Source organism: Rousettus aegyptiacus, unplaced genomic scaffold (assembly GCF_014176215.1).
Source record: "Rousettus aegyptiacus isolate mRouAeg1 unplaced genomic scaffold, mRouAeg1.p scaffold_m13_p_3, whole genome shotgun sequence".
In the NCBI taxonomy this organism is placed as follows: domain Eukaryota; kingdom Metazoa; phylum Chordata; class Mammalia; order Chiroptera; family Pteropodidae; genus Rousettus; species Rousettus aegyptiacus.
This window is the reverse complement of record NW_023416306.1, coordinates 104,896,228-104,920,741: the sequence shown is the minus strand read 5'-3', so window position 1 is coordinate 104,920,741 and position 24,514 is coordinate 104,896,228. Positions and strand designations below refer to the sequence as shown.

Below are 24,514 nucleotides of genomic sequence, written 5' to 3'. Positions count from 1 at the left end.
CAAATTCCAGGAAATCAACACCAAAGACAGTGCCCGCACTGTATTGAGCCTCACCCAGAGAGCAGGCATCCCTGAAGAGATGGTAGAATGAGTGGGTGGGAAAGCAGTGTGAGACTGAAGGGCGCCTGCTTTTGGTTGTGGAGGGGCCCAGCTTCTCAGCTGGGGCATGAGAAACAGGCCTTACAGTGAAGGGCAGGTGCCCCCAAGATGGACAACTCTCCAAGGAAGAGCAGGAACAGCTCTGGAGGAAAGGGCCCTTGTCCTAGGAATGGACCTCCTTGGGAACACAAACATTTTGCATATCTCAGTACTTCTCTCAAGTGTTTAACACTTGGCCCAGACAGAATCAGCACTCAAAAAATGCCTTGAAGGAGAAATGAGACCTTTATTAGTACCCAGAGCATTTTTCCATAGGAAAGCAAAACGTAAAATGGAGCAGTAAGGAAAACCAAGGCACAAAGAAGGATCTATAGGGTCCCCAGGGCTTACCCAGGACACATAGCAGAGGCTTTCTCTCCGAATCAAGGGCAAGGCGAGAAAGGCTGCCTTGTTCCACTGAGATAGGCCCGACCACCAGGCCGCATGAAAAGACAAGCAGGGTGGTGACATCAGGCCAGGGGTGTTAGAACTTGCTAGCGTAGAGGGTCATAATCCACTTGGGCATACGAAGGAAGCCAGGCAAGTAGGAGGCCAGCCAGCCCAGGCTAGAGTTGTGGGAGATAACAGAGCTCAAAGACAAATAGTCTAGGATGGGGCGGCCTGTGTGAAACAAGAGGAGAAGGGGGATTTAGACCCTCATTTCCCACTCCTTGGACACCTCCCCCTTGGCTGAACACTGAGTAGGATGTGAGGGAGGAAGGAACAGGGAAGAAAGTGAGGGAGGAGTGAGCAGGAAACAGAAGGAAGAGAGGTCCAGGCTGGCTGCTGGGTCAGAGCTCTCACCGTCCACATCCTGAAGGCCGTAGCGTCGAGCAAGGTCACAGGATGGCAGTACCTTTCCACTCAGGCTCAAGATATTGGGGTCTGTGGGCACATATATAGCTGAGATGGCATAGGACTGGTCCAGGATGACAAGGTTTGGGCCCAATGGGACTGGGCACCACTGAGACAGGCTTAGGAGCCCAGAATTATTTCTTTCTGTTCCTAGGCGGGTTCCTGAGCCTCTAGCTTTTGGTCACACCTCCTAGGAACTAGTTCCTAAAGTTCCCAAACCTCACACTGGGAATTATGACCTTTTGGGTCTCCAGAACCCAGAGAATAGAAGGGTTTATTCCTCAAACACCTCCTGAGTCAGTACTTAAAACTGGCTGCCACTACCCTGCAGATCCTCTAGGCCCTTTCTTGTTACCAGCTGCCCCCCACCTCTTTACCTGTTGCCAAAGCCACCACACATTTGCCACTCATTTCTGCGGTCTCCGCAGACGAGAACTGAAATTCAAGCTGAAACACAGGAACAGAGAGGTGAAGGGTTAATTTCCCAGAGAACTGCCCAAGTTTCTTCCCTGCTTTCAGCTTCTATTCTAAAAGGCCCTCATCACTGCATCTGTAGGACTCAGCATCATAGAAGGTGCTGGAGCCACTCTTTCTCACAATCAGGTGAGCCTTGTACCCCAGCACCAGGACCCACTTGCCTTTCTTAAGTGAAAGGATCTGGGGAAGCCAACTATGTCTGGACTTTCTAGGCTAGTGCCGTGTGAGGGTCAAGAGCATGGGCTTTAGAGCTGAGCAGCCTTTCCACTTATGGCATCTGTGACCTTGAGAAAGTTTTTTAACCTCTCTGGGTCTCAGTTCTGCTATCTATAAAATGGAGATACTATCTCCCTTACACAATTAAAGGACGTAACGTGTGTACAGTGCCCAGCCCCACATCTGCCATGGTAAGCACCTGGGTATTTACTACTTATTATTGTTAACTGTCTTGACATTGAGGATGGAGAGGATGATTTCCTTGCATTCTTTGAGATCTTTGCTAACCCCTTGCCAACCTGCTTATGCAGAGAATTTTCAGCATTGTCATTGTTCCTCAAATAGTCCTTCAGCAGTTCTGTTTGCACCAACCCTGGCCAAAGAGACACGTAACTGACCCCATGGCGCCGTAGCTCGAGGGCACAGTCAGTAGCCAACCTGTCGCACTGTAGAGGGACAGGAGACAAGGTGAGAGCCAGGGAACCTGGCTATGTCACCTTCTTCCCCTGCCCTCCCTGCTCCTGCTGAGGATTCTCCAGTCTCCTGCCCTTCCCAAGCACCCTCTCTCAGCTGTCCACATTCCCCAGTGCACTGCCTATTCTGGCCAGCTGAGAGGCACCCAGGCGAAGGAGCTGTCCATGGAGGGGAAGCGGAAGAGGTGATGACCAGTTGGCCTTACTACTCTGACCGCTGGGATTTACCTTCTAAGCTGTGGGTACCATCACTGTCCTATAGCTCCCCAACCCCTGTGTCACACTGAGTCCTCACCGCAGCTTTGCCCACGCTGTAGGGGACATTGAATATATACTTCAGACCCCCAAGGGAGGAGATGACCACGATGAGCCCTCGGCCAGCTGGTACCATCAGCCGTGCCCCATAGACAGAGCACAAGTAGTGGCCTCTAGAAGGTGAAACAAGGAAGGAATGGACCGCATTCAGTGCTGGCCTGGGTGCTGTAGCCATGGCAGCTTCCTCTGCCCTCTAGTGGCTATAGTCAGTCAGGAGAGGGCGGCATGGTGGCCCTGCAGACCTGGAGAATCAGAGTTGGAGACCACCTTCTGAGAGGAACACTGGTAAAATTAACCACCAAAGGATGAAAAATGGCACTCTCTAGAAGATGTTATGGAAGAAAAGAGCTCCGTCATAATAAAACAACAAACCTACAATAGCTCGGGAAAAAAACATAAGAAATATATGAGATCTACATGGAAAACTATACAATTCTAATACAAAAGAACAAAGACAGACATAATTTGTTCAGAAGAATCAACATGTAAAACATCAGTTCTACCTTAATTGACCCATAGATTTAGTCAATTTGAGTTACACCTCAATAAGACTTTTGGAGAATGTGAGAATAATTATGAATATTCTGAAAAAGGAAGAGTAATATCTTGTGGGCAAGGAGGATATGAAACCCCAACCCTGCCACCCCACATTAAAACATACAATGACATAATAGTTAAAATGCAGTACTAGCGTAACAATATACACATAGTTAATGAAACAAAAATAGTTAATAATTAGATCCAAATGTAAATGATAATACAGTGAATTATAATGGGTACATTTCAAATCAACAGGAAAAGAGAGACCATTCAGTAAATAGACTTGGGACAACTGGCCAGTTATTTGGTGAATGGGATTAGCTCTCTATACCTCACTTATTATTTGAAAATACATTCCAAAAGGATAAAATATTTGAATATAAAAATGCACAAAAGCACTAAAAGAAAAATATGACAACGTATTCACAAACTTGAGGTGGGGAAGGCTTGTCTTAACAACACACCAAAACAGAAACTATTAAAAGACTGACAGATTTGACATATGTATATATCAATGTACAAATACATACATCTATAGATGTTTATGTATATAGACAGAGCTGGGGAGAACGTGCAAAAAATGAATAATAAATTGGAAGAATATTTGTAAAACATACAACAAAGGAATCTATTGCACGAAGATCTCTTATAAATCGATGTGAAAAGAATAACAATAACACAACTCACAAAAAAATAAAGAGCCAACAAATGAATAAATAAAAAGCTCAACTTCACAAATAAGAAAGAAGTATGAATTAAAATCACCTTCAGATATCTATGGTCTGTCAGAGTGGCAAAGCTTACCTGACTCAGTGGCCTGACATTGTGTAGCGTAGTTGAGGACATGAGGAAACAGATATCTCCCTCACTGTCATAAGTTTATAAATCGGTGGGGTCTTTTTGGAGGACAGTTTGATAATGTTTATTAAATCTTTAAGAAGTACGTATTTTTTCCAAGAATTCCACTATTGCAATAGATAAGGAATTAGATAAATATATTATGGTATTTCTCTCAAGTCAAATATTTAAAAGAATGGTAGAATATATATTAGACTATCAATAGTTGCTATATCTCAGTCAAGGGAGGAAGGGGTAGCGATGAGGAGAATAAAATCATACTGATTTTCACATTTTTTCATAATATACACAGACTTGGTAACCGGAAAAAAAATTTTCTTTTGCACGGGAAACAGGACCCTCCAAATGAAAACAAGTAGAGAGAGTTACAGCTTCAAAAGGAAGCCCCGCCTAAGATAATGCAGAGGAAAGGCACAGTAAATGTGTATGTAAATGTGTGTGGGGGAAGTGAGAGGAGGTGTTGGTGAGCTTCCAAGAGGCTCATAAAGCAGCATTTACCTTTGAGAATTCATCAGGGCTCAGGGGCCAGGGTCTGGACCATTGCCTTATAGGCTCAAAACCCTGACCAACAAGAGATGAGTGTGAAAGGCTCCTCTCTCTGGAGATCTAAGCATATGGGCCCTGCCCATTTCCAGCTGTTTGGGTTTTCTTTTTTTGCTTCTTGGCTAACCATTCCCCTCTTTTCTCACAGTCTTTCTTCTACTTTGGAAATCACAATTGGATTCTAATCTTGCTTTCTTGGGATTGCCACTAGAAGCTGTGAGTACTCTTTAGTCACGGATTCGCAGATAATATCTCGGTTACTCCCACAGGTGGCTGATCACGTCCAGGGAGCATAGTTTCTGAGAGTGTACCATAGTTCCAATAATAATAAACACAGATGAAACTGGTGCATATTATGCTGGGAGAACTCTAAATGCTGTGTTCTCATTAGAGATTCATCTGTATGGAACTTTTCCAGAGGTAAGAGGGGCACATGGGATAGAAGGGAGAAGAAAGAGATGGCAGGTCATAGGGAAAAAGAAAGGACATATGGGGAAAGATCTGGGCCCTCAGCCTGGCTAAGTGAGTGATGGGAGCCCAGGTCCTTCCACCAGGGCAAGGGGAACACCCACCTGAGTCCAGCATTGTTGAAATCATCCCAAAAGGAGGCAGGTGTTTCCCAGAATGCCTTATTAATGTTTTTCAGGAATGGCTGGAAGGCACAAGTATAGTAATGAATTGGATGGTCTGAAAGCAGGAAGGTATGAGAGGCTGGATAATGGAAGGGACAATAAGCAGGGATGAGGACTCAGTGGTCAGAAGGGGAGGTCAGAAGTGTGGAGCTGGGATCAAAGTTCTAAGAATACCTGGACCCCAGCAAAGGCATTGTTGACCAGCACATCCAGACGCCCCTGTTGTTCTCGATCCACCTGCTCAAAGAGGCTTCGCACTTCACTCTCCTGGCTTGAATCGCACACCACAGGTATACACCGCCCGCCCCGGGATTGTGCCTGGAGAGAGAGAGACAGGATATGAGCTCACAGTTGCACATGAGTGTAAGACATAACGCAGGCCCTCTATACCCACCTTGGGAGGCGAGAAGGCCATCAGAGGAATCAAAGTCAGCTGAGGAAACATGGTTGGTAATACTTCCCTCTGATGTCTGTGTGAGGAACTGGAGAAGTGCTAGGTCCTCCCATTATAGAGCAAGATGGATTGGGAATCTCAGGTTTAAAATATACAAACATTTACTGAAGCCTACCATATGCAAGGCATTGTACTACACGTGGGGAGTAAGGGACAAATAAGGCAAAGAGGCTGATCTTTTTTCCTTGTCCTTGGTCACTTCCATCTCACATGCCCTTAGCTCCCATTATTCACCAGTCATGTGTAATACCTACTCAATCCCAGCCATCTTACCCTTACTCCACCTGTACTCTTGCCTGGTAATGAAATCAAAGCTCTCAGGCATGAACTATGTTTACTCTGGCCTCTACAAATGTGCCCTATCCTCTAACTTCAGAGGAAGAATAACTTACTCAACAAGCCTCCTATTCTCCAGATCCATGCTCTAGTCCCACCCTCTTACTTCCTTGCCTCCTAACTTCTCATCTGACCTTCAGTCTTTTTGCCTTAATTATTCATATTCCATGCAGTATGTATTGCCTAAAACATAAATCTGTTTAAAATCTTCAGTGGGATCACCATCTTTTAGAGAATAAAGCCAAAGTTCTCCAGCAGGGTCTTCAAAGACCCATTCCCTTTTTCCTCTCCATTCTCTCACTCCTGCCACATACCTATATGCTCTGGAATTCTTTTTCACAATATCCACACTCTTTCACCATTGTCCCTCTGCTTCTGAAGTTCCCTTTGCTGAGATTGTTGTTCTAGCTACTTTGACCTCTTACTTTTTGAGACTGAGTTCAAGAAACACTTCCTCCAGAATGCTTTCCCTAACCACTCCCTCATATCGTCTCGATGCCCATCCTGAGCTCCCAGAGCATTCTGTGCACATTTGCCTCTTATCACTTACCATATTCACATTACATTGAAAGGAACTATTTCTGCTTCTGACTTCCTGCTAGACTCTAGCTTTTAAGAGCAGAAGTTATATCTTATTAATCTTGGTAACCCCAGCGCTTCACCCAGTGACTAGCAAATCAAATGTACCTAAGTATTTATTTAATTTAAAACCAGTAGAAAAGTCAAAAATGTGTGGTTCAATAAAGTCTTGCCTAAAATAGAGGAAATCACAGGTCCACAACTCTTTAGTTGCAATTCCAATGCCTGAAGCTCTCAAACAAAAAGTTTTTCATAAACTCACTTGGTGGAAAATTTGATCTGATCTGAAGTTACTGATGGAGTTCATTTATCCCACTTCGAGTAAATAAATACTCACGTTTTGTTGAGGAATATTATGGTTTCAGGTAAGGGATTGATTGTGAGGAGTGGTTACTAAGAAGGGGTCTCTCAGGTGGTAGAAACCACCTGTGGTCCCAGAGGAAGCACTCACATCCTGAGCAGTGGCCCGCAGTGTGTCCAGATGTCGGCCAGTGATGTAAACTGTGGCACCTGCTTGGCAGAGCTGTAAGGCGATGCCACGGCCAATACCTCTGGAAGCACCAGTCACCACGCACACTTGGCCCTTCATGGGAGCTGCCATGACTCAGAAGCAAAGGGGTGAAATCTGCAGAAGCAAAGATTTGTTCTGAAGGAAGCCCTCAGAATGTGTATGTGAAATAGGACCCTGATAGTGGCAGGATGGGGAGCCATGGCTGGGATCCTTTGAGGGGAGAGAAGTTTCAGAGGGGGACAACTGGGTACAGGCCGCAGAAAAGGCAGCTGTCACTTTTGGGAGGCCCAAGAGTAGAGAAGGGGTTGGGCTGTCCACGGAGGGGCACCTACTGGGACTCTCTGAGTGGGGGCTGGCTGGATGGGAGATTCTTGCGCGACAGTCCTCGCGGCGCGTCCACGCAGTCTTGGGCTGTCTGGCCCAGTCACGCCGCGCCCTTTGGCGTGGCTTCTGGTTCCGGGGTGAGCCAAGGTCCAGGGACCTGATCCCTATATCTACCACCTGTGCTGTCTCTGAAGCTCTCTCCACCTCGCTCGCAATGCTGTTGGAATCGGGACGAGGTGACTGCTCCTGAGTCAGAGTACGCGGCGGAGGGGCAAGTACGCGCTCTGGCCGGGTTCCAGCCGGCGACGTGGAGGGGAGGGTCAGGAAGCTGACGGTCTGGTCGGGAGCGGTTCCGGCACGTGGAGGCGGGGCGACCTGGGGACACACCCACTCCAGCCCGGCCGGGCGCCGTCGCGGGACTTTGACGTATAAGCTGCGTCCAGAGCGTGCCGGCGCTTCTGAACTCCGTAGGGAGCCGGCGCACACCTGGCTGAGCGCTGTCCAGCTGCGGAGAAGGGAGCTTTCGCCGTCGGAGAGGGTCCGAAGTACCCATGGGGCTGGGTCCGCACTCCCCCCATAAGGCCGGGCGCCGGTTCCCGGCTGGCGGCAAACGGGGGCGTGGGGCCAAGGGGTCAGGGCGCCCCACATCAGGCCGCCAGCGAGAACCCCGCCCTCCTCCGGACGGGCGCTCGGAGCCGGCTCTCGATGCGCCCCTTCACCTAAGCTCCGAAGCGCTGGGGTATTTCCGCCGGGCGCTGTCCACGCTGAAAGAGGCCCCGGAGACTGGAGAAGAACGAGGTAGGGAACACCTTCGAGGTGGGTCCAAGAGAGGAACTTGTCGGACATAAAATCCAGGTCAGGCAAGGAAATTTTCATGGATTCCCAGGGCGTGGGGACTTAGTTTCATCTCCCGTATCCTCTTCCTCACACTCAGACCCTTGGTTCAGTGACGAACATAACCTCATCTTCCTCTCAGTCTCTTTAAAATATTTCTTTCATTGTCTTTCCAGAGCTGATGGTGCGCAATGTTTTGAAAGAAGCGGAGGCTCAGGCCTTAGCCTTGGCCACACATAGGACTGGCAGTGAGATGCTGCAGGAACTGTTGGGGTTCAGTCCCCGAAAACCTCTGTGTCGCGTGTGGGCAGCTCTGCGCTCCAACTTGCGCTTTGTGGCCTGTCATCGAAGCGGGGTCCATGTATTGCAAAGTGCTTTGCTACAGCTGCCTCGATTGCTGGGGAGTCCTGCAGAAAATGAGGAGGTGGAGGAGGAGGAGGATGGGAAGGAAGGTTCTTTGGAGACCCTGGAGGAGCTGGTCCAAGGACTAGCCTCTGAGGTGTGTGATGATTTTCTTTTCTACTGTGGAGACACACATAGCAGCTTCGTGGTCAGAACTCTGCTGCAGGTGTTAGGAGGGACTCTTCTGGAGTCTGAGAGAGCCAGACACCGTGGCTTCCAGTCACCTGGTAAGTATTACAAGAGAAGGAAGTGGATCTAGAGAAAACGAGGGTTTAGGAAGTTCAGAGGGAGAGAGTAAACAGAAGAGTAATTCTTCGTGACCTTAAATAATTAGCAGAGAAGTGTGCACAGATGCCCAGTGTTGAGAATGTATAGGCATGTTTGGGGGCCAGCTAAACTTGACTTAATGTACATTTGTGTGTGTGTGTGTGTGTGTGTGTGTGTATGTATGTGTTATGGATTCAAGCAAAAGTTCCAGGAAATAATATCCTCAATACATGCAACACACTCTGAAATTTTCATTCCTTTTTTTTTTTTTTTTTTTTTTTTAACTCTGTCGTATTTTGTTAGAAAGATGCTGGTTGAGGTCCACTAAAATGATTTCATAATGCACTCAGGCAGTGACCTACATTTTTAAAAACTCTGGCAAATAAGGTTAGAGAGTTTAGATGAGGCTTTGAGTTCCTGGCTGAGTAGTTTGGACTCTCTCCAGTGGACCATGGGGAAGCTGGTTGAAGTTTCTTTGAAAAATTAAAATAGAAATGTAGTCTCAGTTCAGTCATCTAGATGAGAAGAAATGTTCTGCATCTCTAAGCTGAATCTTTGTTCATCGATGGAATTCTTCTCCCTCCTGGATGATAGTTTGTGATCTCACCATTGTACATATTCTTGATCTTCCTTCAGAAACACAAAGGGCCCCACCTCGAGAATGTAAACCAACTGATTTTGAGGTTCCTGAATCCTTCTTGAATGGCCTTCAGAACCTGAGCTCCTGCTTTCTGAAGGATATTGCTGGTAAGGAGGGAAATAAAAGGGTCTAGGACTTGCTTTTCTGGAGGTGATTATCTTCAAACAAGGCCTTTATTTAGGTCAGTATTATTCCTCTCCCTTTCAAACCTGATCTGGTTTGATGTTGCAAAGACTCTATAGACCTTTATAGACCCTTTGTGTCTATAGTCTCTTGTACCTTGTCGCTTGAGGTTTAAGGTTATATAGATCATCTGGATTTTGGGAAAGCTGCTTTTATTATTTCTGCTTTCTTCCCACAGTGTTTATCACTGACAAGATCTCCAGCTTCTGCCTTCAAGTGGCCTTACAGATCTTACACCGCAAACTTCCCCAGTTTTGTGCCCACCTCTGTAATGCTGTGATTGGCTACCTGAGTAACCGCAATTCCTCAGCAGATGGCAGGTATGGTCAGGGCCTCAGGATTGACCAAGGTTAATGGGGCTGTATGAAATGAATAAGGTCATATAGGTATTTTGGGTGAAGTGGAGTTAAGACTACCTCTCCTTGTCTCCAGCCCCCTACTGCTATTTCTGCGGGATCAGACGAGCTCCAGACTCCTGGAGCAGGTGCTGCTGGTGTTGGAGCCTCCGAGGCTCTGGAGCCTCTTTGAGGATCACTTCCAAGGGCAGCTGCAGATCCTTGCTGCACATCCTATTGCCAACTTCCCTTTGCAGCGTTTGCTGGATGCTGTCACTACACCTGAGCTAGTGAGTTTGGAACTTGGCTAGATCTGTTTCTATACTCTGTGGTTTCTGTTAGTTCTTGAATATTGGACCTAATTTTTATTGTGTTTCTGCCTCTGTATCTCTGACTGTGTGCTGGCTATTCTTCTTGAAAAGTTATTCCTGGGGGGTCTCTTCCCAGAAAGGATTTTCTTTGGCTTCTCTCAGGTGCCAACACCAGCATGAGACTGGCTGAAACCGGGTTAGCAGCCCGAGGTTCCACAGCCCACTCAGACTGGGTACTTGGCTACAATCCATGAACGCTGGAACTGTTGCCATAGCTTCTCTTTTTTTGCTGTTTAGTGCCAAGGCATGCTTCTCTGGGATCTCAAAGATTGGGAGGTAGGGTGGAAGGGCAGGTTTGATTCTAATTCTCCTTTACTCTAAGAGTATGGCCATTTAAAGTCCCCTCTCCATGTGAGGCAAATACCTCTAAGACTGCCCCCTTGTCCTGGACTTTTCTTATCCAGCCAAACCAAAGTCCTGATATTGGCAATGATTTTATGTTTTATCTAGCATTTATAGTTGTTTTTGGCAGGAAGATTTGTCTGAATAATAGCCCACAGTTACCAGAACGCCAGATTTTTTTTTATTCCATGCCCCTTTCAGCTGTCCTCCGTGTTCGAAGAACTGAGCCCTGCCTTGGAAGCTGTGCTGGCCCAGGGTCACCCAGGGGTAGTTGTTGCCCTGGTTGGGGCCTGCCGCAGAGTTGGGACCCACCAAGTCCAGGTACTGCAGCTGTTGTTAGAGGTGAGTGGGTATTACTTCAAATCCTTCCTCTTAGAACTTACTGAATCTTTAGTTGTATCTCTGGGCCCAAGAGATTTAATGCCCAGCGAGTTCATAGATATGGGAAAATGAAACTAAAGCCATTTCATAGCCCTGGAGTGAAAATTGTCTCCCGGAACAAAGAGTGAAGTTTATTTAAGAAATAAATATTTATTTGACCCCTATTACATGTATAGAGGCTGGGGATATAGCAGGGCTGATGAGATCCTGTCCTCATGCAGCTTACATTCTTGTGGAGTTTGGCATTCTCGCTGTTCCTGATGCTTTCTCCTATCTAGAAAGTCGGGGTTAAAGATGAGGTAGTTCTCAGATTCATTGTATTTTGTCTTCTAGGCATTCCACTGTGCAGAGCCCTCTTCCCGGCAATTGGCCTGTGTGCCTCTCTTTGCCACTTTGACGGCTTACGAGGTATACTATGGACTAGTAGAGGAGGAGGGGACAGTGCCTGCAGAGCATCAGGTGAGGTAGGGGAGAGGGCAAGCCAGTGACTGATTGGGGAGCAGGCCTCCCTGGGCTTAGGAAGCCTCTCATTACTGAGGTGAGGGTGGTGAGATCTCTGGCTTCATCCAAGAGGAGGTGGCAGTTTGGTGACTGCCTCCTAATATCCTTTTTCTGTCCTCTCAGGTTGAAATGGCCACAGCCAGGGCCCTAGGGGAAGTGTCAGTCCTTGGGTCTCTACTGCTCCAGCATCTATTACATTTCTCTGCTCCTGGCCTTATACTTCGAAGTCTGGGTGCCTTGACGGGACCACAACTTCTGACTCTGGCCCAAAGCCCTTCTGGTTCCCATGTGCTTGATGCCATCCTGACCAGTCCCTCTGTGACGCGCAAGCAGCGCCGCCGTGTGCTGAAGACCCTAAAGGTTAGAATTCTGGTTTCTGCTTTAATTCCTTTGCCATTATCCATTTAGAGAACATGAGCTTCCCCCAGGACTTCAGAGTCAGAGAGAGGATATGTGGTTTCTAGGTTCTTTCAACTCAGCCTCTAAACTTCTGAAACTTCACTCCCCTACCCACCCACTCTCCCCAACACACTTTCATGGATTTCCCTAGAGGGACCTACCTTGCTTGTCTCAATGCAGGGACAATATGTGGCTCTGGCTTGCAGTCGCCATGGCAGCCGTGTGCTAGATGTCATCTGGAGTGGAGCATCCTTGGGGGCCCGGAAGGAAATTGCTGCTGAGCTGGGTGAGTACCAGGATGTCTCTTTGGCCTTTCCAGACCTTCTATTCCCTCACTCCAGATAGCTGGGTGGTTGGGGAGTGGATTTAAATTCAGCAGAAACTTCAATTGCAAAGGATGGTTTGGGCCATGGTGCTCAGCAGTCTGCTCTTCCCTTCCCCTCTGCTGATTGTGCAGCCTCGTGCTCCCATCCCTCTTCCCAGCTTCTTTTTTGGGGGACTGTGGGGGGTTCACTATCCTGAGGCAGACCCAGGATCTACAGAAAATGGAGGACCATTCGCCCAAGTAGAGTCTCTTCAAACATGAGTGAATGACCACATATTGATACTGAACATGAATGTTGTCCTTTGCAGGGGAGCAGAACCAGGAGCTGATAAAAGATCCTTTTGGCCACCATGTGGCTCGAAATGTGGCCCTGACTACCTTCCTGAAGCGACGAGAAGCTTGGGAACAGCAGCAGGGGGCGGTGGCCAAGCGGAGGCGGATTTTGAACTCAATACTTGAGGACTGAGGCCTTGGGATCTGGGACCGGGTGCTGATGGGGGAGGAGGAAAGGGAGCATCTATTTTATCCCCTTCCCAGTGTAAATTGGAGTCAAAAGTCTTATTAGTAAACATTTTTATATTTTTATTGAAAATGTCTTTGGTTTTCTTGGGGGGAGGGTACAAAGAAATAGAGATCTCAAGGTAAAATCTCAGAAGGCTGTCTTTAGTGCATTGGAGAGCTCAGGGACAGGAGGACTGTAAGGACATCTAGATGAGGCAGCAATCAGGGTGGGATCAAGATGCCTGGGACAGTCTTATGGACTTTCAGGGTAGGTGGGAGGTTGGAAAGATGGCTAACAGGAGACGGCATTCTTCAGGAATGGGTATAAGCTAGAGGTGTAAGGCATGATGCTGATGGGGTTAGAGGACAGTGGGGAAACAAGGTGAATTATCTAATCTGTACTGTCTGCAAGTCTACAAACCTGATGCTGTCACAGTCCTTACAGCTGTGTCTTGGAATAAGTCTAGGAGCAGAAGTTCAGAGTTCTCAGTAGGAATGAAGGTGACCCTGCTGCCACTGCCCAGCCCCTTCCACTACATGGCGAAGGGTGGAGGAAATTCCCAGCAACATGTGGCCCAGGCCTTGCAGCAGTGTGGAGGTCCATCGGAGGAGCTCCCTGAAGGGCAGAGATGAGGCAGTCAGATGGCTGGGAGGAAGCCATAGAGCTGGGGGCGGAGGCTCTCCACAAGGCAGAGCTAACAGGGAAGGTGAATGCAGGTGAGCACTGGAGAAGGAATTTGGGACTGAAGCTGTTGGGAGGGGGAAGTGAAACATGTTGGTCTCTGACCTGAGTACTTTCTTTAGACCAAGTCCTTGAATGTCACAACTCATGGAGTAGAGTCCGTAGAACGTGGCTCGGATGTTCAGGCTCCCAAAGAGGTCTCGAGGGTTTTGTTTGTACACGTCAAAGGTGATTCTGGCGATGTCCTTGCTGTATTTCGGTTTCTCCCGGCCCAGGCCATATAACAGCACCCCACTCTGTAGGGTACCCCATGACTGCAATGGATCCTGACCTACTGACACCCACCACTAATCCCCATTACCACTGGGACCAACCCACCCTTGCCTGGATGGTTTATCCACTATAAGGTGTCCTTAACACACCTCTTTTGTTGCCTCTGGCCCTAAGATCAAGAGTAGGCAAGAGAAGAGGCTTGGGAGAAACATAAAGGATCAGTGGCCTATAGCAGCCCCAGTACCAGCCTCTCACCCTGCTGGGACTCCAGCTCTGCCCGGACTCCAGCACCATCAGGCATGTGTCATCCTCCACCAGCTGGAAGAAGTCCTCGCTCTCCACGGCAGTCCCATCTTCCTCTAGCACCAGAGTTAGCACTCCACTCAGCAGCAGGGTCTCCAGTGCCTGCCCAATGGCAAGAAGCAGGAGGGAAATGGCAGAGCTTGTCCCATGCCCCTTCCTTCTCAGTTGGCCCAAGACACTGGTAGATAACCTAACTCTACTACTTGATATTTTGCCATCCGTTCAGATGGCTCCAGCTCTCAGTTCTTTAGTTGTTGAGGGACACTCACTAGGGGCTAACCTTCTATCCTATTTTCTCCTGCTTTGCTCCTACCATGTCATTGTCATCTCCTCCTGTTTCCCTCCAAGCCACACCTGGTTTGGAATTAAAAAGCTAGCCAAGTTCTCTTGAAGTCCATCCTTCATGAATGGGCACAGGCAAGGGGTATAAGGCATTATGCTGATGGGGGCTGACATGATGGAATCTTATCTCCAATGTCCCACCTTACTCTCCCCCTCTCAGAGAGTTCTTCAGAACTTTTTTCAGTAATAATGACAACTTTTTTGAGTCTTCACTAGTGCCCTGTATCTATGTAGCACTTTACATACATTATCCTCTTTTATTCCTTTCAATAACCCTAGGAAGTATGTGATCATTCTCTTTTTATAGATGAAGAAATTGATGTTTTGATCGGTTAAATAACTTCCCAAGATTTGACACTAGGAAATGGCAGAATCAGGATTTGACCTAGATTTATCACACAAATTGTTATTCTATACTGACTTCTGAATTCTATCCTTCCAATTCTCCCTCCCCTATCCCCAAAGAAAAGCCCACTCCTTAGAAAAAAAGTAGGTTGACTCAAATGCCGCAGAGGTCATTGAGCTCAACCCCCTGCTTTTAGTCCTCAGAGGGAGGGGCAGCCATGTAACCTCAACCTTTTCTGCCAGTCATTCCAAGCTCTCACTCTTCTCAAGTTCCTTGGCTGTCCTTGCAATAGGAACCCAAGGACTTGGCTCACTCACCTTGTCTAGCAGTTCCTGGCGGGTGGCAGCTGTCAGACCTTTCCTGGTGGTCCGCTTGTGATCACAGACACGGAAAGGTCGCTGGGGTGGTGGAGCGGAGATCCAGACCCTACGGCCAAACTCGGAGCTCATATTAGATACTGACCTGGTAGTTGGGAAGAAAGGAATGAGGGGTTTGCTTAGTGTGGTAGGGATGGTGGGAGTAGGGTAGCTGGAGAGTAAGGGAGGGAAGGATCTAGGTTTTCAGATTAGAGTATCCTAGGGAGAATGGGAGTGACCCTGGGGTGGGAGTGGGGGGCAGAGTTCAGGAGCTGGACAAGCCCACTGTGGAAAGTAGGAATGGGGAGGGCAAGAGGTATGGTTTCATGAGTTTCCTAGGGGCTGAATGCAGTTTTGTTGCCCTAACCTTATCCCCAGAGTTAGAGAATGGAGAGGAAGATTAGAAATCACCTGAGCATACTGCTGGGGTTCAGAGCAGAGAGGTACTCCATGGTGGAAGGAAAGAGCAGCAGAGTTCTGGGCTGGGCGCTTCTTTGCTGTGCTGGGCTGAAGTGCTGATGTTTTCTGTTATGGAGCTGAGACCTCAGCCCAGTGAAGTGGGGGATGAGTCTAGCCTGGACTCTGGACCCCTGCCTGGCCTGTAAGAAGGACAAAGTTCAAAGGAAGAGGGAAGAGGAGGGGCCTAGATGGGGTCCTGGAGGAAGGATTAAGGCCCAGAGTTGCTTAGCGAAAGCCAAAGGAGCTTTGTATGGATGTGTCTCTGTTGGCAACATGTGATATGAGGGTAAATGATAACTATAGAAAGGGATGGGATGTGATCTCTGGTGTTTTTCTTTCTGTGGAGGGAATTTCTAAGTATAGAAGCTGCATTATGTGTGATTTGTACTGTACGTGCTGCCACCTACTGAAAAAGCCACATACTGCAGCTTTAGAAAAAGGGAGGCCAGGCTGAGGATGAGAAAATGGGCCAGGCCTAGAGAAATGAAAGAGGAGGCAGTGTGTCTGGGCGGGGTGTGAGGAGAGGATGCGTCCTGATCAATGGATCACCAGGATCCTATCTAGGACTCTGGCATTCCTACTTTCCTGCGCTTTCCTTTGTGGTCTAGGTGAGTGGCTGGCTCAACATTTCTCTGGTTTCATTTAACAGAAATGCCTGCATCAGCTACACTGGGTTAGTCACAGTCTCTCTCACCTTTCTCTTTTGGCCACTTAATAGGCATGATGTGAAGTGGGGGTGAGGGGTGGGGGAGTGACGGGGTGGGTGGGGTCCTTCGATAATATCTAGACTTTAGCTTTTGGTGCCCTGTGTCCCATCTCTAATTTCAGCAGCAATGGTGAAGACAGTTGTGTAGAAGCTCAGACTCTCACTGACCATAAGCCACTTAGATGAGTGCAAGTCTCTTTGCTTTCCTGCCCAGGAGTCTTGTCGGAAGCTGTGGCAGTCCAGTCAGCCCCCAGACAAGTACAGACTGCAGGTCTGTATAGGAGTGCTAATGCCTCATCTTCATGGAAGGAATTCTGTGCATTTCTCAGAGGTTCCTGATGCTTAGTGAAGGAGCTCAATAACATATTCCTATTGGCTCTCCTCTTCTCTCTCTTCCCTTGCTCTTGCATCTGCTTTCTAAGCTGACCTTTCAAATACAGGATTACCTGTACCCATGCCCTTGACTGCTTTGGAGGGAACCCGAACCAAGACAATACTGGTGCCCTGGCTCCCAAAACCCCCAGTTCTGGCTGTTGACTGAGCAAAGGCCTTTCTTTCTCTTTCCCTCAATTTTATCAGTCTACCAGGTCCCTCTCAAATTTCTTCATTTACAAGCTTTACCTGACCTCTCCAAACAGAGAAGGCTTCTTTTCAGTCTGTCTCCAGCACTGTACCCTTTCCTTTTTTTCTTGTTTTGTATCCTGGTGCAGCCCAGTATGTGGGCTCTTCATGGTCATGTTGACTCCTTAACCAGATTTTACACCCTTTACACCTCCATGTAACCCTCACTCCCCGCAAAATGTAGCACCATGTTTTACACTGAAAGCTGCCATTGACAGTCCAGTGAGGGCCCTGAGGGTAGAATGACTAGGGCAGGGCTCAAGCAAAAGGTGAGAAGGGTAGGTGCCAAGCTGAAAGAAAAGGAGGCTCAGCAGAGTCAGGAGCCTGGAAACAGGAAAAGATAGAGCAGCTGGGACTGAGTAGTTTGGGCCACCTTCTCTGCTGAGTTGAGTGTAGGCCAGGAAGGCCAGAGAGCAGAAGGACTATGTGGTTGAGGGGGTTGGACCAGAGCTGGGGAAGGGATAAGCACAGAAACCTATATGATCAGGGAACCTTTTCCACACCCCTTCAGCTTATCCTGTTTCCTCAGGAAGCGTGCTCTCTCATGCCCAGACGTGTTAGTGATGGGAAGGAGTGGGGTGAGGGAGGAGCCCCGGGAAAGGCCCCATTTTGTCCCTCCCCATTCCCACCTCACCCTCTTCAAACCTGACAGGCACGGGACTGGAGTAGGTGCCTTGCCCACTGCTGCTTTGCCTTTCAGCTTCCCCAGGCCCCTTGAGGCCCCCCGCCCCATCTGCTAGCTCCTAGTCTGGTAAGTAGATCTACCCAAGCACCTTTATTCCCTGCCACTTAGAAGGAAGGTCAGGCTAGAGGGGTGGAGATGGAGATGGTGACAGCCTGGGAGCTGGGACTGGGGAGGTCAGCTGACTGAGAGCAGGGGATTTGGGTTCCAAGAAATAGTGTTTGAGTTGGGGCCGAGGTCCTTGAGGAAGAGAAGGCTCCCAGGCAAAAGAGAAGCTGGCTGCAGGGGAGCGTGGGAAGGCATAGTCCCTTCTCACCTGGCATCAGGGGGAATGGTGGGCTTTTGCCCCACCCCCTGAGTGTGCTCTATGGCCTTTTCCAGCTCCTTGTAGGCACAAAAGGATGTCGGACTGCTATCGTCCCCCAGGGAACCAGACGTTGCTGACCTGGACAACCTCGCGGGCCACAGGAGTTGCCTTCCTGCTGTTGGCAGCGCTTCTGGGGCTGCCTGGAAATGCCTTCGTAGTGTGGAGTTTGGCGGGCTGGAGGCCTGCACGGGGGCGACCACTGGCGGCCACTCTGGTGCTGCACCTGGCGCTGGCGGACGGCACGGTGCTGCTGCTCACGCCGCTCTTCGTAGCCTTCCTAGTGAAGCAGGCGTGGCCGCTGGGCCAAGCGGGCTGCAAGGCTGTCTACTACGTGTGCGCACTCAGCATGTACGCCAGCGTCCTGCTCACCAGCCTGCTCAGCCTGCAGCGCTGCCTCGCGGTCACCCGCCCTTTCCTGGTGCCTCGGCTGCGTAGCCCGGCCCTGGCGCACCGCTTGCTGCTTGTCATCTGGCTGGCCGCTCTGTTACTCGCCATCCCGGCCGCCGTCTACCGCCACCTCTGGGAGGACCAGGTGTGCCAGCTGTGCCACCCGTCGTGGGCCCACGCCGCCGTTCACCTGAGCCTGGAAACTCTGACTGCCTTCGTGCTGCCCTTTGGGCTCGTGCTCGGCTGCTACAGTGTGATGTTGGTTTGGCTGCGGGGTGGCCGCTGGGGCTCCAGGAGGAACAGCACGCGGGTGGGCCGGCTGGTGAGCGCCATCGTGCTCGCCTTTGGCTTGCTCTGGGCCCCCTACCACTTAGTTAACATTGTGCAGGTGATGGCAGCGCTGGCTCCACCCGACGGGGCGCTGGCGGAGCTGGGCGGCGCGGGACAGGCAGCACGAGCTGGAACTACGGCTTTGGCCTTCTTTAGCTCCAGCGTCAACCCGGTGCTCTACCTCTTCACTGCCGGGGATCTGCTGCCCCGCGCAGGTCCCCGCTTCCTCACACGGCTCTTTGAGGGCTCCGGGGAGGCCCGAGGGGGGGGCCGCTCTAGGGAGGGGACCATGGAGCTCCGAACTAACCCTCGGCTCAAAGTAGTGGGGGAGGCTGGAGGCGATGGAGATCCTGGGGGTGGGGCAGTGAAGGACAGTCAGAAATGGGACCCTTGACACCAAACCCTATAACCAGGCCTGCTCCTTCCTATACCCTTCCATCTCCCTCCGGAACCCAGGGAACCACTCCAGAGCATTTGAGAATCCTTTTCTGATGACAGTTTGGATCTATCTAAGCAGAATTATTACACACCTGGGGCAGGCCCAGGGTCCTCCAAACTGGGAGATTTTGAGGGATGGTGGTCCACATTAACGAATTTTGTACTCTTGCAGGTTGGCATGTGCCCATGTGCCACAGGTGCTTGTTTCAAATAGCTTTTGTGAAAGATACTGGGCAGCCATTACGTGATGGCTTAAGTGTGTTCCCTCTGGTGGTTTAGCGCACCGGAGTTGTACTGAAGCCACTTGTTTTCCTTGCAGGGTCAGGCCAAAGCTGTGCAGTGCCAGCCTTCAGTGGCATCTTGACCTGTCCTCCTCAGCTTGTAGAAGAACCACTTTGGAAATAAAAGGAGGAAAAGGGAGAAAAGTTATGGGCACTTGGATGTGGGGTGGGGATGGGATCCATTCTCTGGAGTCTGTAAGAGCCATGTGGGAGGTGGGATGGGGTAAGAAACTGGCGAAAGTCAATCTGTGGGATTTCAAAGGAAAGTTTTCCTGACTGCCTTGTGGTTGGCACAGTGGGGTAAGAGCCCTGGAAGTCTGAGACTTATCTTCCTCTTCGAATCCAACTTTCCTCCTAAAGGTCACTGGACTCAGAAAGGGGCCCAGAATCAGGCACTTGCTCACCCAGGGGATGTTTAGGGATTGGAGATGAGGGAGCATGGAGAATGGTATAGACGTTTGGAGGACAGGAAGAATTTTTCAGGGCGGTTCCGCCTGTCCTTTTTCCTTTTTTTCTCTGCCATTTTTACTCTTCACAAGACTACTAGCTGTTCCTCACCTGCTCTCCACAATACTTCCCAGCTCTCATCTTTTGGAATCTCTCTAACTCTACCTCTCAAAACTATTCTGGATCCTGACACTTTTTAGTTTGGGGATGTAGGATGAGATTCTTTTTAGGGGATGCCCATGTGCACACACATGTGGTCACTAAGGTGACCAACTCATCCTGGTTTTCCCAGGACTTTCTTAGTTTTCACATTGGAAGTCTCTTTTCCCAGTCCTCTCCATCCCTGGCAACTCAAATGGTTGGTTACCTGAGTTCTGGTCACCCTGACCATTAAATTACTCCAGGTTCTGCTTTAGTGACTGTTCACACCACCCAGGCAGAGGCCAAGAGAAAGCAAAAGAAATTCAGTCCTCAGGGTCATATGAGGGCCACCAAAACTGAGGTTGGGTGTGGAGCTCTGGACTTGGGGTGCAGGTACGCTTAGAGTGTCTAGTCCGGGGTGGAAGAAGAAAGGCCATTAACACAGATGGAAGTGGGGTGCAGCTTGAGAGAGGAGGCAAAGATGAGCCAGTTTGTGTCAGAAGGGGCCTCTGATTGACCCAAGAGCTCTGAGCCAGAAGCTTCTATACTGAAACATCGACTGCAGAGGCTTCTTCCTGTCGTCATGCACTGGTCCCTAACTTCCTGTTACATATTCCTCGTCTCACACACCCTCTGTGGTCAGAGAGCCCTTCCTCAGCCCTGCCTTTGGTTCTGGCTGTGGTTTCAGCCTATTCGTTTTCATCATATCCTCTGCCTGATAGCGACTGGGTCAATTTTGCTCTGGCTTTTCTCAAAGCAGAGAAAGTGGGGGCCGCAAAGGGTAAGGGACTTCTATGACCACTGTTACACTCTGCATCTTTCCTGAGAGTGACAGAGTTGGAAGGGAAGCAGGAAGGATAATAGTCAGAATGAAGGAAAGACTTTTCAGTTCTTAGCTTCTGCAGGAGAGGTTGTGAAGAGGAGGAAGGGGGAAGAGTGACCCTTTGGGGGCTGTTTCCCTTTCCACAGTCCTGGTTAGCCCTCTTAGCAGGGCAGGCGTGAGGCGTCGCCACCCCTACTCCCTCATGCCTTTTTCTTATGCTCAGCCTCCACTTCCTCTGTATGTCTAAAAGGTGGAACTGAAGAGTCAGCTGTGGGAAGGTAGAAAAGAAGGGGTGCTGAGTTGACCTCCTTGCTCAGTGCCCAGATATTAAATCCAAACTCATGTTGCAGAGTAACCACATGGGTAAGCACAAGGCAAGTGGTTGGGAGAGGGGGAAGAAATTGGCATTCTGTATGATCCTAAGGAGACCTTTTGGACTTTGGCTTCTACCAAGAGAAGGGAGTTGATTGATCTTGAATAGAACCAGTTCTTTTCAATGAGAGGAAGGATGGGGGTGTTAGAAGAGGGCCCTTTCTCCCCAACTCTGCTAATGGCTTGAATCCAGGCTAAGGACAAGGTGCTGACCTTTAAGTAACAAGGTTATGACCCAAACCCAGAATTTAACCACAGCTCTAACTTAAACTTCTATTAATCTAAAAATCTGCTTGTTCACCCAATATATAAAGATAACCAACACTCTGTCCTCACAGTCTAAGTTCATTTCCCCTCTCTAGCTTGCCTCCCTCCTTCTCCAGTATGACACAATTTATTAGTCTGTTCAATTCTCCAGTCTAGACCTGCATCTGAGGCCACACCCCAGCCTACTCACTCCTGCACCCCTCTTTCTTCTCTCGCTGTCCCTTCTTGGCCTCTTCTGGAACATAAAGGCTATTCCCCCCTCCTAGTGAAGGGAGGGGGTAGGAGTTTCAGCCCCACCCTCAGGAAGATGTGTCTTCTCCCTCCCCTGCTCTGTAGTACTTCCTCTCTGGCAGATTAAGCCGACAGCACCTAGAACTGGGGCCAGACCCCTGACACTGGGACAGATCTTGGAATAGGCTACACCACTGCCCTGACCCTGAGATTGGCACCAGCTTCCACCAGTATTCAACAAAGTCTGTAAGTAAGGACCCTGGGGATAGGGGAGGTGATAGAGGGGTGGGGTGCAGCCATGAGAAAAGGTGAAAAGGAATTGCCAAAGAAAGCCTGACTAGTGGTAAAAGGACTTGGGTGGATTTGTTCTCCTCTCCTCTCCAGGAACTGTTCCCCATCCCTGTTATTTCTGGTGGACCCTGGACATCTCTTGGAAGAGCGGGTAGAGGATTGGAGGATGTCAGTGGGACAGAGGGTGCTAAGTACCTGACAGTGCACAGAGGAGCTAGCTTTTCGACAGGTAGAGCATTGGCAAGGAAATCTCCCCAGTCTGGTTCTGGGTTTGAGGATCTCCTAGGCGAAGAAGGCAGAAAGGGTCTAGAAATGCGAATACTGCTGGTGCTGTGTATTTTGCAATTGAGTCTGTGGGCAGGAAGCGGCCCCATGGCCCGGATAGAAAATAAGTCTTTCTACTCAGTCAGGTAGCCTAAGACAGATCAGTTGGCAGTGTTGAGGGTAGTACGTTGCGACGGTGCTTCTAATGCTGCTGGTCCTGGGGAAAGACTAGAGTACTCAGGCTAGGTGTGTCCAGAGATTCAGGAAACCCTTGGTCCCCTACTCTCATGCGAGTGTTCACCTCACCTTCCAGGTCCTTGCAATGGCCACGAACACTACATCTCCTGCGGCACCCTCCTCACTAGGTATTATGTTCATCTTTCTGCTGGCTATCATCCTACTGTCAGTGGCTATGGCTGTGGGGCTCCCTGGCAACGGCTTTGTGGTGTGGAGCATCCTGGTAAAGATGCAAAAGCGCTCTGTCACTGCCCTGATGGTGCTGAACTTGGCCCTGGCCGACTTGGCCGTATTGCTCACTGCTCCCTTTTTCCTGCACTTCCTGGCCCAACGCACCTGGATTTTTGGAGTGGCTGGCTGCCGCCTGTTCCACTACATTTGTGGAGTCAGCATGTATGCCAGCGTCCTGCTTATCATGGCCATGAGTCTGGACCGCTCGCTGGCGGTGGCCCGGCCCTTCGTGTCCCAGAAGCTGCGCACCAAGACGATGGCCTGGAGGGTGCTAGCAGGCATCTGGGTGTTGTCAGCTCTGCTGCCCACGCCCGTCATTGTGTATCGCACGGTGATACAGAACAACAGGAGTCTGGTTTGCGCCTCGAAATACTCCAATGAGAGGCACAGAGCCTTCCATCTGCTCTTCGAGACCTTCACCGGCTTCCTGCTGCCCTTCCTGGTCGTGGTGGCCAGCTATTCCGACATCGGGCGCAGACTGCAGGCCAGGCGCTTCCGCCGCAGCCGCCGTACCAGCCGCCTGGTGGTGCTCATCATCTTGACCTTTGCCGCCTTCTGGCTGCCGTACCACCTGGTAAACCTGGCTGAAGCCAGCCGCGCTCTGGCCGGCAGGACCCCGCAGTCAGGACCTGTGGGGCTGCGGCTGAGCCTGGCCCGCAAGGTGCTCATCGCGCTGGCCTTTCTGAGCAGCAGCGTGAACCCCGTGCTGTACGCCTGCGCGGGCGGCAGCCTGCTGCGCTCGGTTGGCGTGGGCTTCGTTGCCAAGCTGTTGGAGGCCACCGGCTCCGAGGTGTCCAGCACCCGCCGTGGGGGTACCCTGAACCAGACTGTGAGGAGCATCCCTGCCTCTCCCGACCCTGGCGCTACTGAGGGTCTCACTGACTCCACCAACCCTCTCGATGAAGCTAACTGAACCAGGCCTGGGAGTGCTGGCGGAAGGAAGCCGGCTTTCCTCCTGACCTGACCCAGTTCTGCACTGCACCTCCAGGAGAAGGCTCATAGGGGTGGAGCAGAAGAGGGAGAGGAGGGGCAAGTACGGGCAGTGTCAGAGGCCGCACAACTTTGCAATTAAAACTGAAGTCTGAAATGGAGTCAATCTTGTGTGTAGAATGCATGTGTTGTGGGTTGGGATGCTCCTGGGTACCTTTATGGGGGTCCCTCCGGATGCCTGAGAGGCACATCCTTTAGTTTTCCGTGATTTTCAATTTAGGAAAGGACACAAAGACAGACATAGAAATCAGACCTGCCCCACTGCCCAGTTCTGAGGTAGGTGACCTGCAGGTCATACTCAGAACAACAGACACCTAACCAAGAAAGACCATATCTTATCACTCATCCTGTCTCTCTGACTCAGCAGACTTTCTGAGAAAACTTAGAGTTATTATCTTTAGCAAAGACTCCAACCTTCATCTTCTCAGTGGGAGCGGTTCTAGGGGATTGCCTTCCCTCCCTCCATCTCCCAAGAAGGCCTCACTTGAGAACCAAGTCAGCAGATCTTATCCCCTAAAATTCTTCACATAAGCATTCCGCCAGCCACAAAACACATTCTGGCACAAGGTGGGGCTAAGGGTCCCTCTGTGACTGTAGTCACCCTTAGGAAATGAAGATTTCTCAAAGTGAGAGGGATAAACAACTTTTTCCTAGGGATGCCTGTTGTCTTAGAGAGACTCTGTTCTGCCAGCACTTTAGGAAGATGGTAGCAGCAGTAGCTGTGCTGTACTTTTTGAATCTCTCCTATAAGAACAGAACAACTAGGGGAAAAAAACCCAAAATCCATGTGTCAAATCTGCAACAAACCTAGGGAGTCAAGCCATCCCTCATAGACCCAAAAATATGAGCAGGTAGGAATGAACCATGGATGTTTCAAGTACCATATCAACAACTGAGTAGAAGGATGAAGGAGGA

The 24,514-nt window shown here is 49.7% G+C and overlaps 5 protein-coding genes across 13 annotated transcripts; 3 read left to right on the top strand and 2 right to left on the bottom strand.

The window, feature by feature from the left end:
- Positions 1-361: 361 nt before the first annotated feature.
- DHRS1 (dehydrogenase/reductase 1) lies at positions 362-7,599 on the bottom strand. Of its 5 annotated transcripts, none has more exons than XM_036239043.1 (9): positions 7,426-7,599; positions 6,868-7,041; positions 5,222-5,365; positions 4,988-5,067; positions 2,455-2,587; positions 1,986-2,132; positions 1,371-1,440; positions 943-1,041; positions 362-759 (listed from the first exon to the last, which is right to left on the bottom strand). In XM_036239043.1, the coding sequence occupies exons 2-9, from the start codon at positions 7,015-7,017 to the stop codon at positions 623-625; spliced, it is 960 nt and encodes a 319-aa protein (XP_036094936.1). In that variant the 5' UTR covers positions 7,018-7,041; positions 7,426-7,599; the 3' UTR covers positions 362-622. The 5 variants fall into 5 exon arrangements, with proteins under 5 accessions (XP_036094936.1, XP_036094935.1, XP_015976053.2 ...); XM_036239042.1 differs by having other exon boundaries at positions 7,260-7,598; XM_016120567.2 differs by having other exon boundaries at positions 943-1,023; positions 7,260-7,596.
- A 90-nt stretch (positions 7,600-7,689) lies between these two features.
- NOP9 (NOP9 nucleolar protein) lies at positions 7,690-12,816 on the top strand. The gene is made up of 10 exons (XM_016120558.2): positions 7,690-8,049; positions 8,262-8,714; positions 9,391-9,501; positions 9,756-9,897; positions 10,010-10,202; positions 10,827-10,967; positions 11,340-11,465; positions 11,631-11,867; positions 12,087-12,192; positions 12,540-12,816. The coding sequence occupies exons 1-10, from the start codon at positions 7,803-7,805 to the stop codon at positions 12,695-12,697; spliced, it is 1,914 nt and encodes a 637-aa protein (XP_015976044.2). The 5' UTR covers positions 7,690-7,802; the 3' UTR covers positions 12,698-12,816.
- An 18-nt stretch (positions 12,817-12,834) lies between these two features.
- Positions 12,835-17,956, bottom strand: CIDEB (cell death inducing DFFA like effector b). 3 transcript variants are annotated; one of them, XM_016120568.2, is made up of 6 exons: positions 17,819-17,956; positions 15,446-15,633; positions 14,996-15,140; positions 13,943-14,092; positions 13,520-13,710; positions 12,843-13,348 (listed from the first exon to the last, which is right to left on the bottom strand). In XM_016120568.2, the coding sequence occupies exons 2-6, from the start codon at positions 15,484-15,486 to the stop codon at positions 13,219-13,221; spliced, it is 657 nt and encodes a 218-aa protein (XP_015976054.2). In that variant the 5' UTR covers positions 15,487-15,633; positions 17,819-17,956; the 3' UTR covers positions 12,843-13,218. The 3 variants fall into 3 exon arrangements, with proteins under 3 accessions (XP_036094939.1, XP_015976054.2, XP_015976055.2); XM_016120569.2 differs by having other exon boundaries at positions 14,996-15,104; XM_036239046.1 differs by having other exon boundaries at positions 12,835-13,710.
- On the top strand, positions 15,523-18,991 carry LTB4R2 (leukotriene B4 receptor 2). Of its 2 annotated transcripts, none has more exons than XM_016120564.2 (4): positions 15,523-15,779; positions 16,322-16,470; positions 17,473-17,571; positions 17,884-18,991. In XM_016120564.2, the coding sequence occupies exon 4, from the start codon at positions 17,904-17,906 to the stop codon at positions 18,978-18,980; it is 1,077 nt and encodes a 358-aa protein (XP_015976050.1). In that variant the 5' UTR covers positions 15,523-15,779; positions 16,322-16,470; positions 17,473-17,571; positions 17,884-17,903; the 3' UTR covers positions 18,981-18,991. The 2 variants fall into 2 exon arrangements, with proteins under 2 accessions (XP_015976050.1, XP_015976049.1); XM_016120563.2 differs by having other exon boundaries at positions 15,523-16,101.
- Positions 18,992-21,720: 2,729 nt separating this feature from the next.
- LTB4R (leukotriene B4 receptor) lies at positions 21,721-23,699 on the top strand. 2 transcript variants are annotated; one of them, XM_016120565.2, is made up of 2 exons: positions 21,721-21,832; positions 22,455-23,699. In XM_016120565.2, exon 2 carries the CDS (start codon positions 22,464-22,466, stop codon positions 23,520-23,522), a length of 1,059 nt encoding a protein of 352 aa, XP_015976051.2. In that variant the 5' UTR covers positions 21,721-21,832; positions 22,455-22,463; the 3' UTR covers positions 23,523-23,699. The 2 variants fall into 2 exon arrangements, with proteins under 2 accessions (XP_015976051.2, XP_015976052.2); XM_016120566.2 differs by lacking the exon at positions 21,721-21,832 and adding an exon at positions 21,997-22,106.
- The last annotated feature ends 815 nt before the right edge of the window (positions 23,700-24,514 follow it).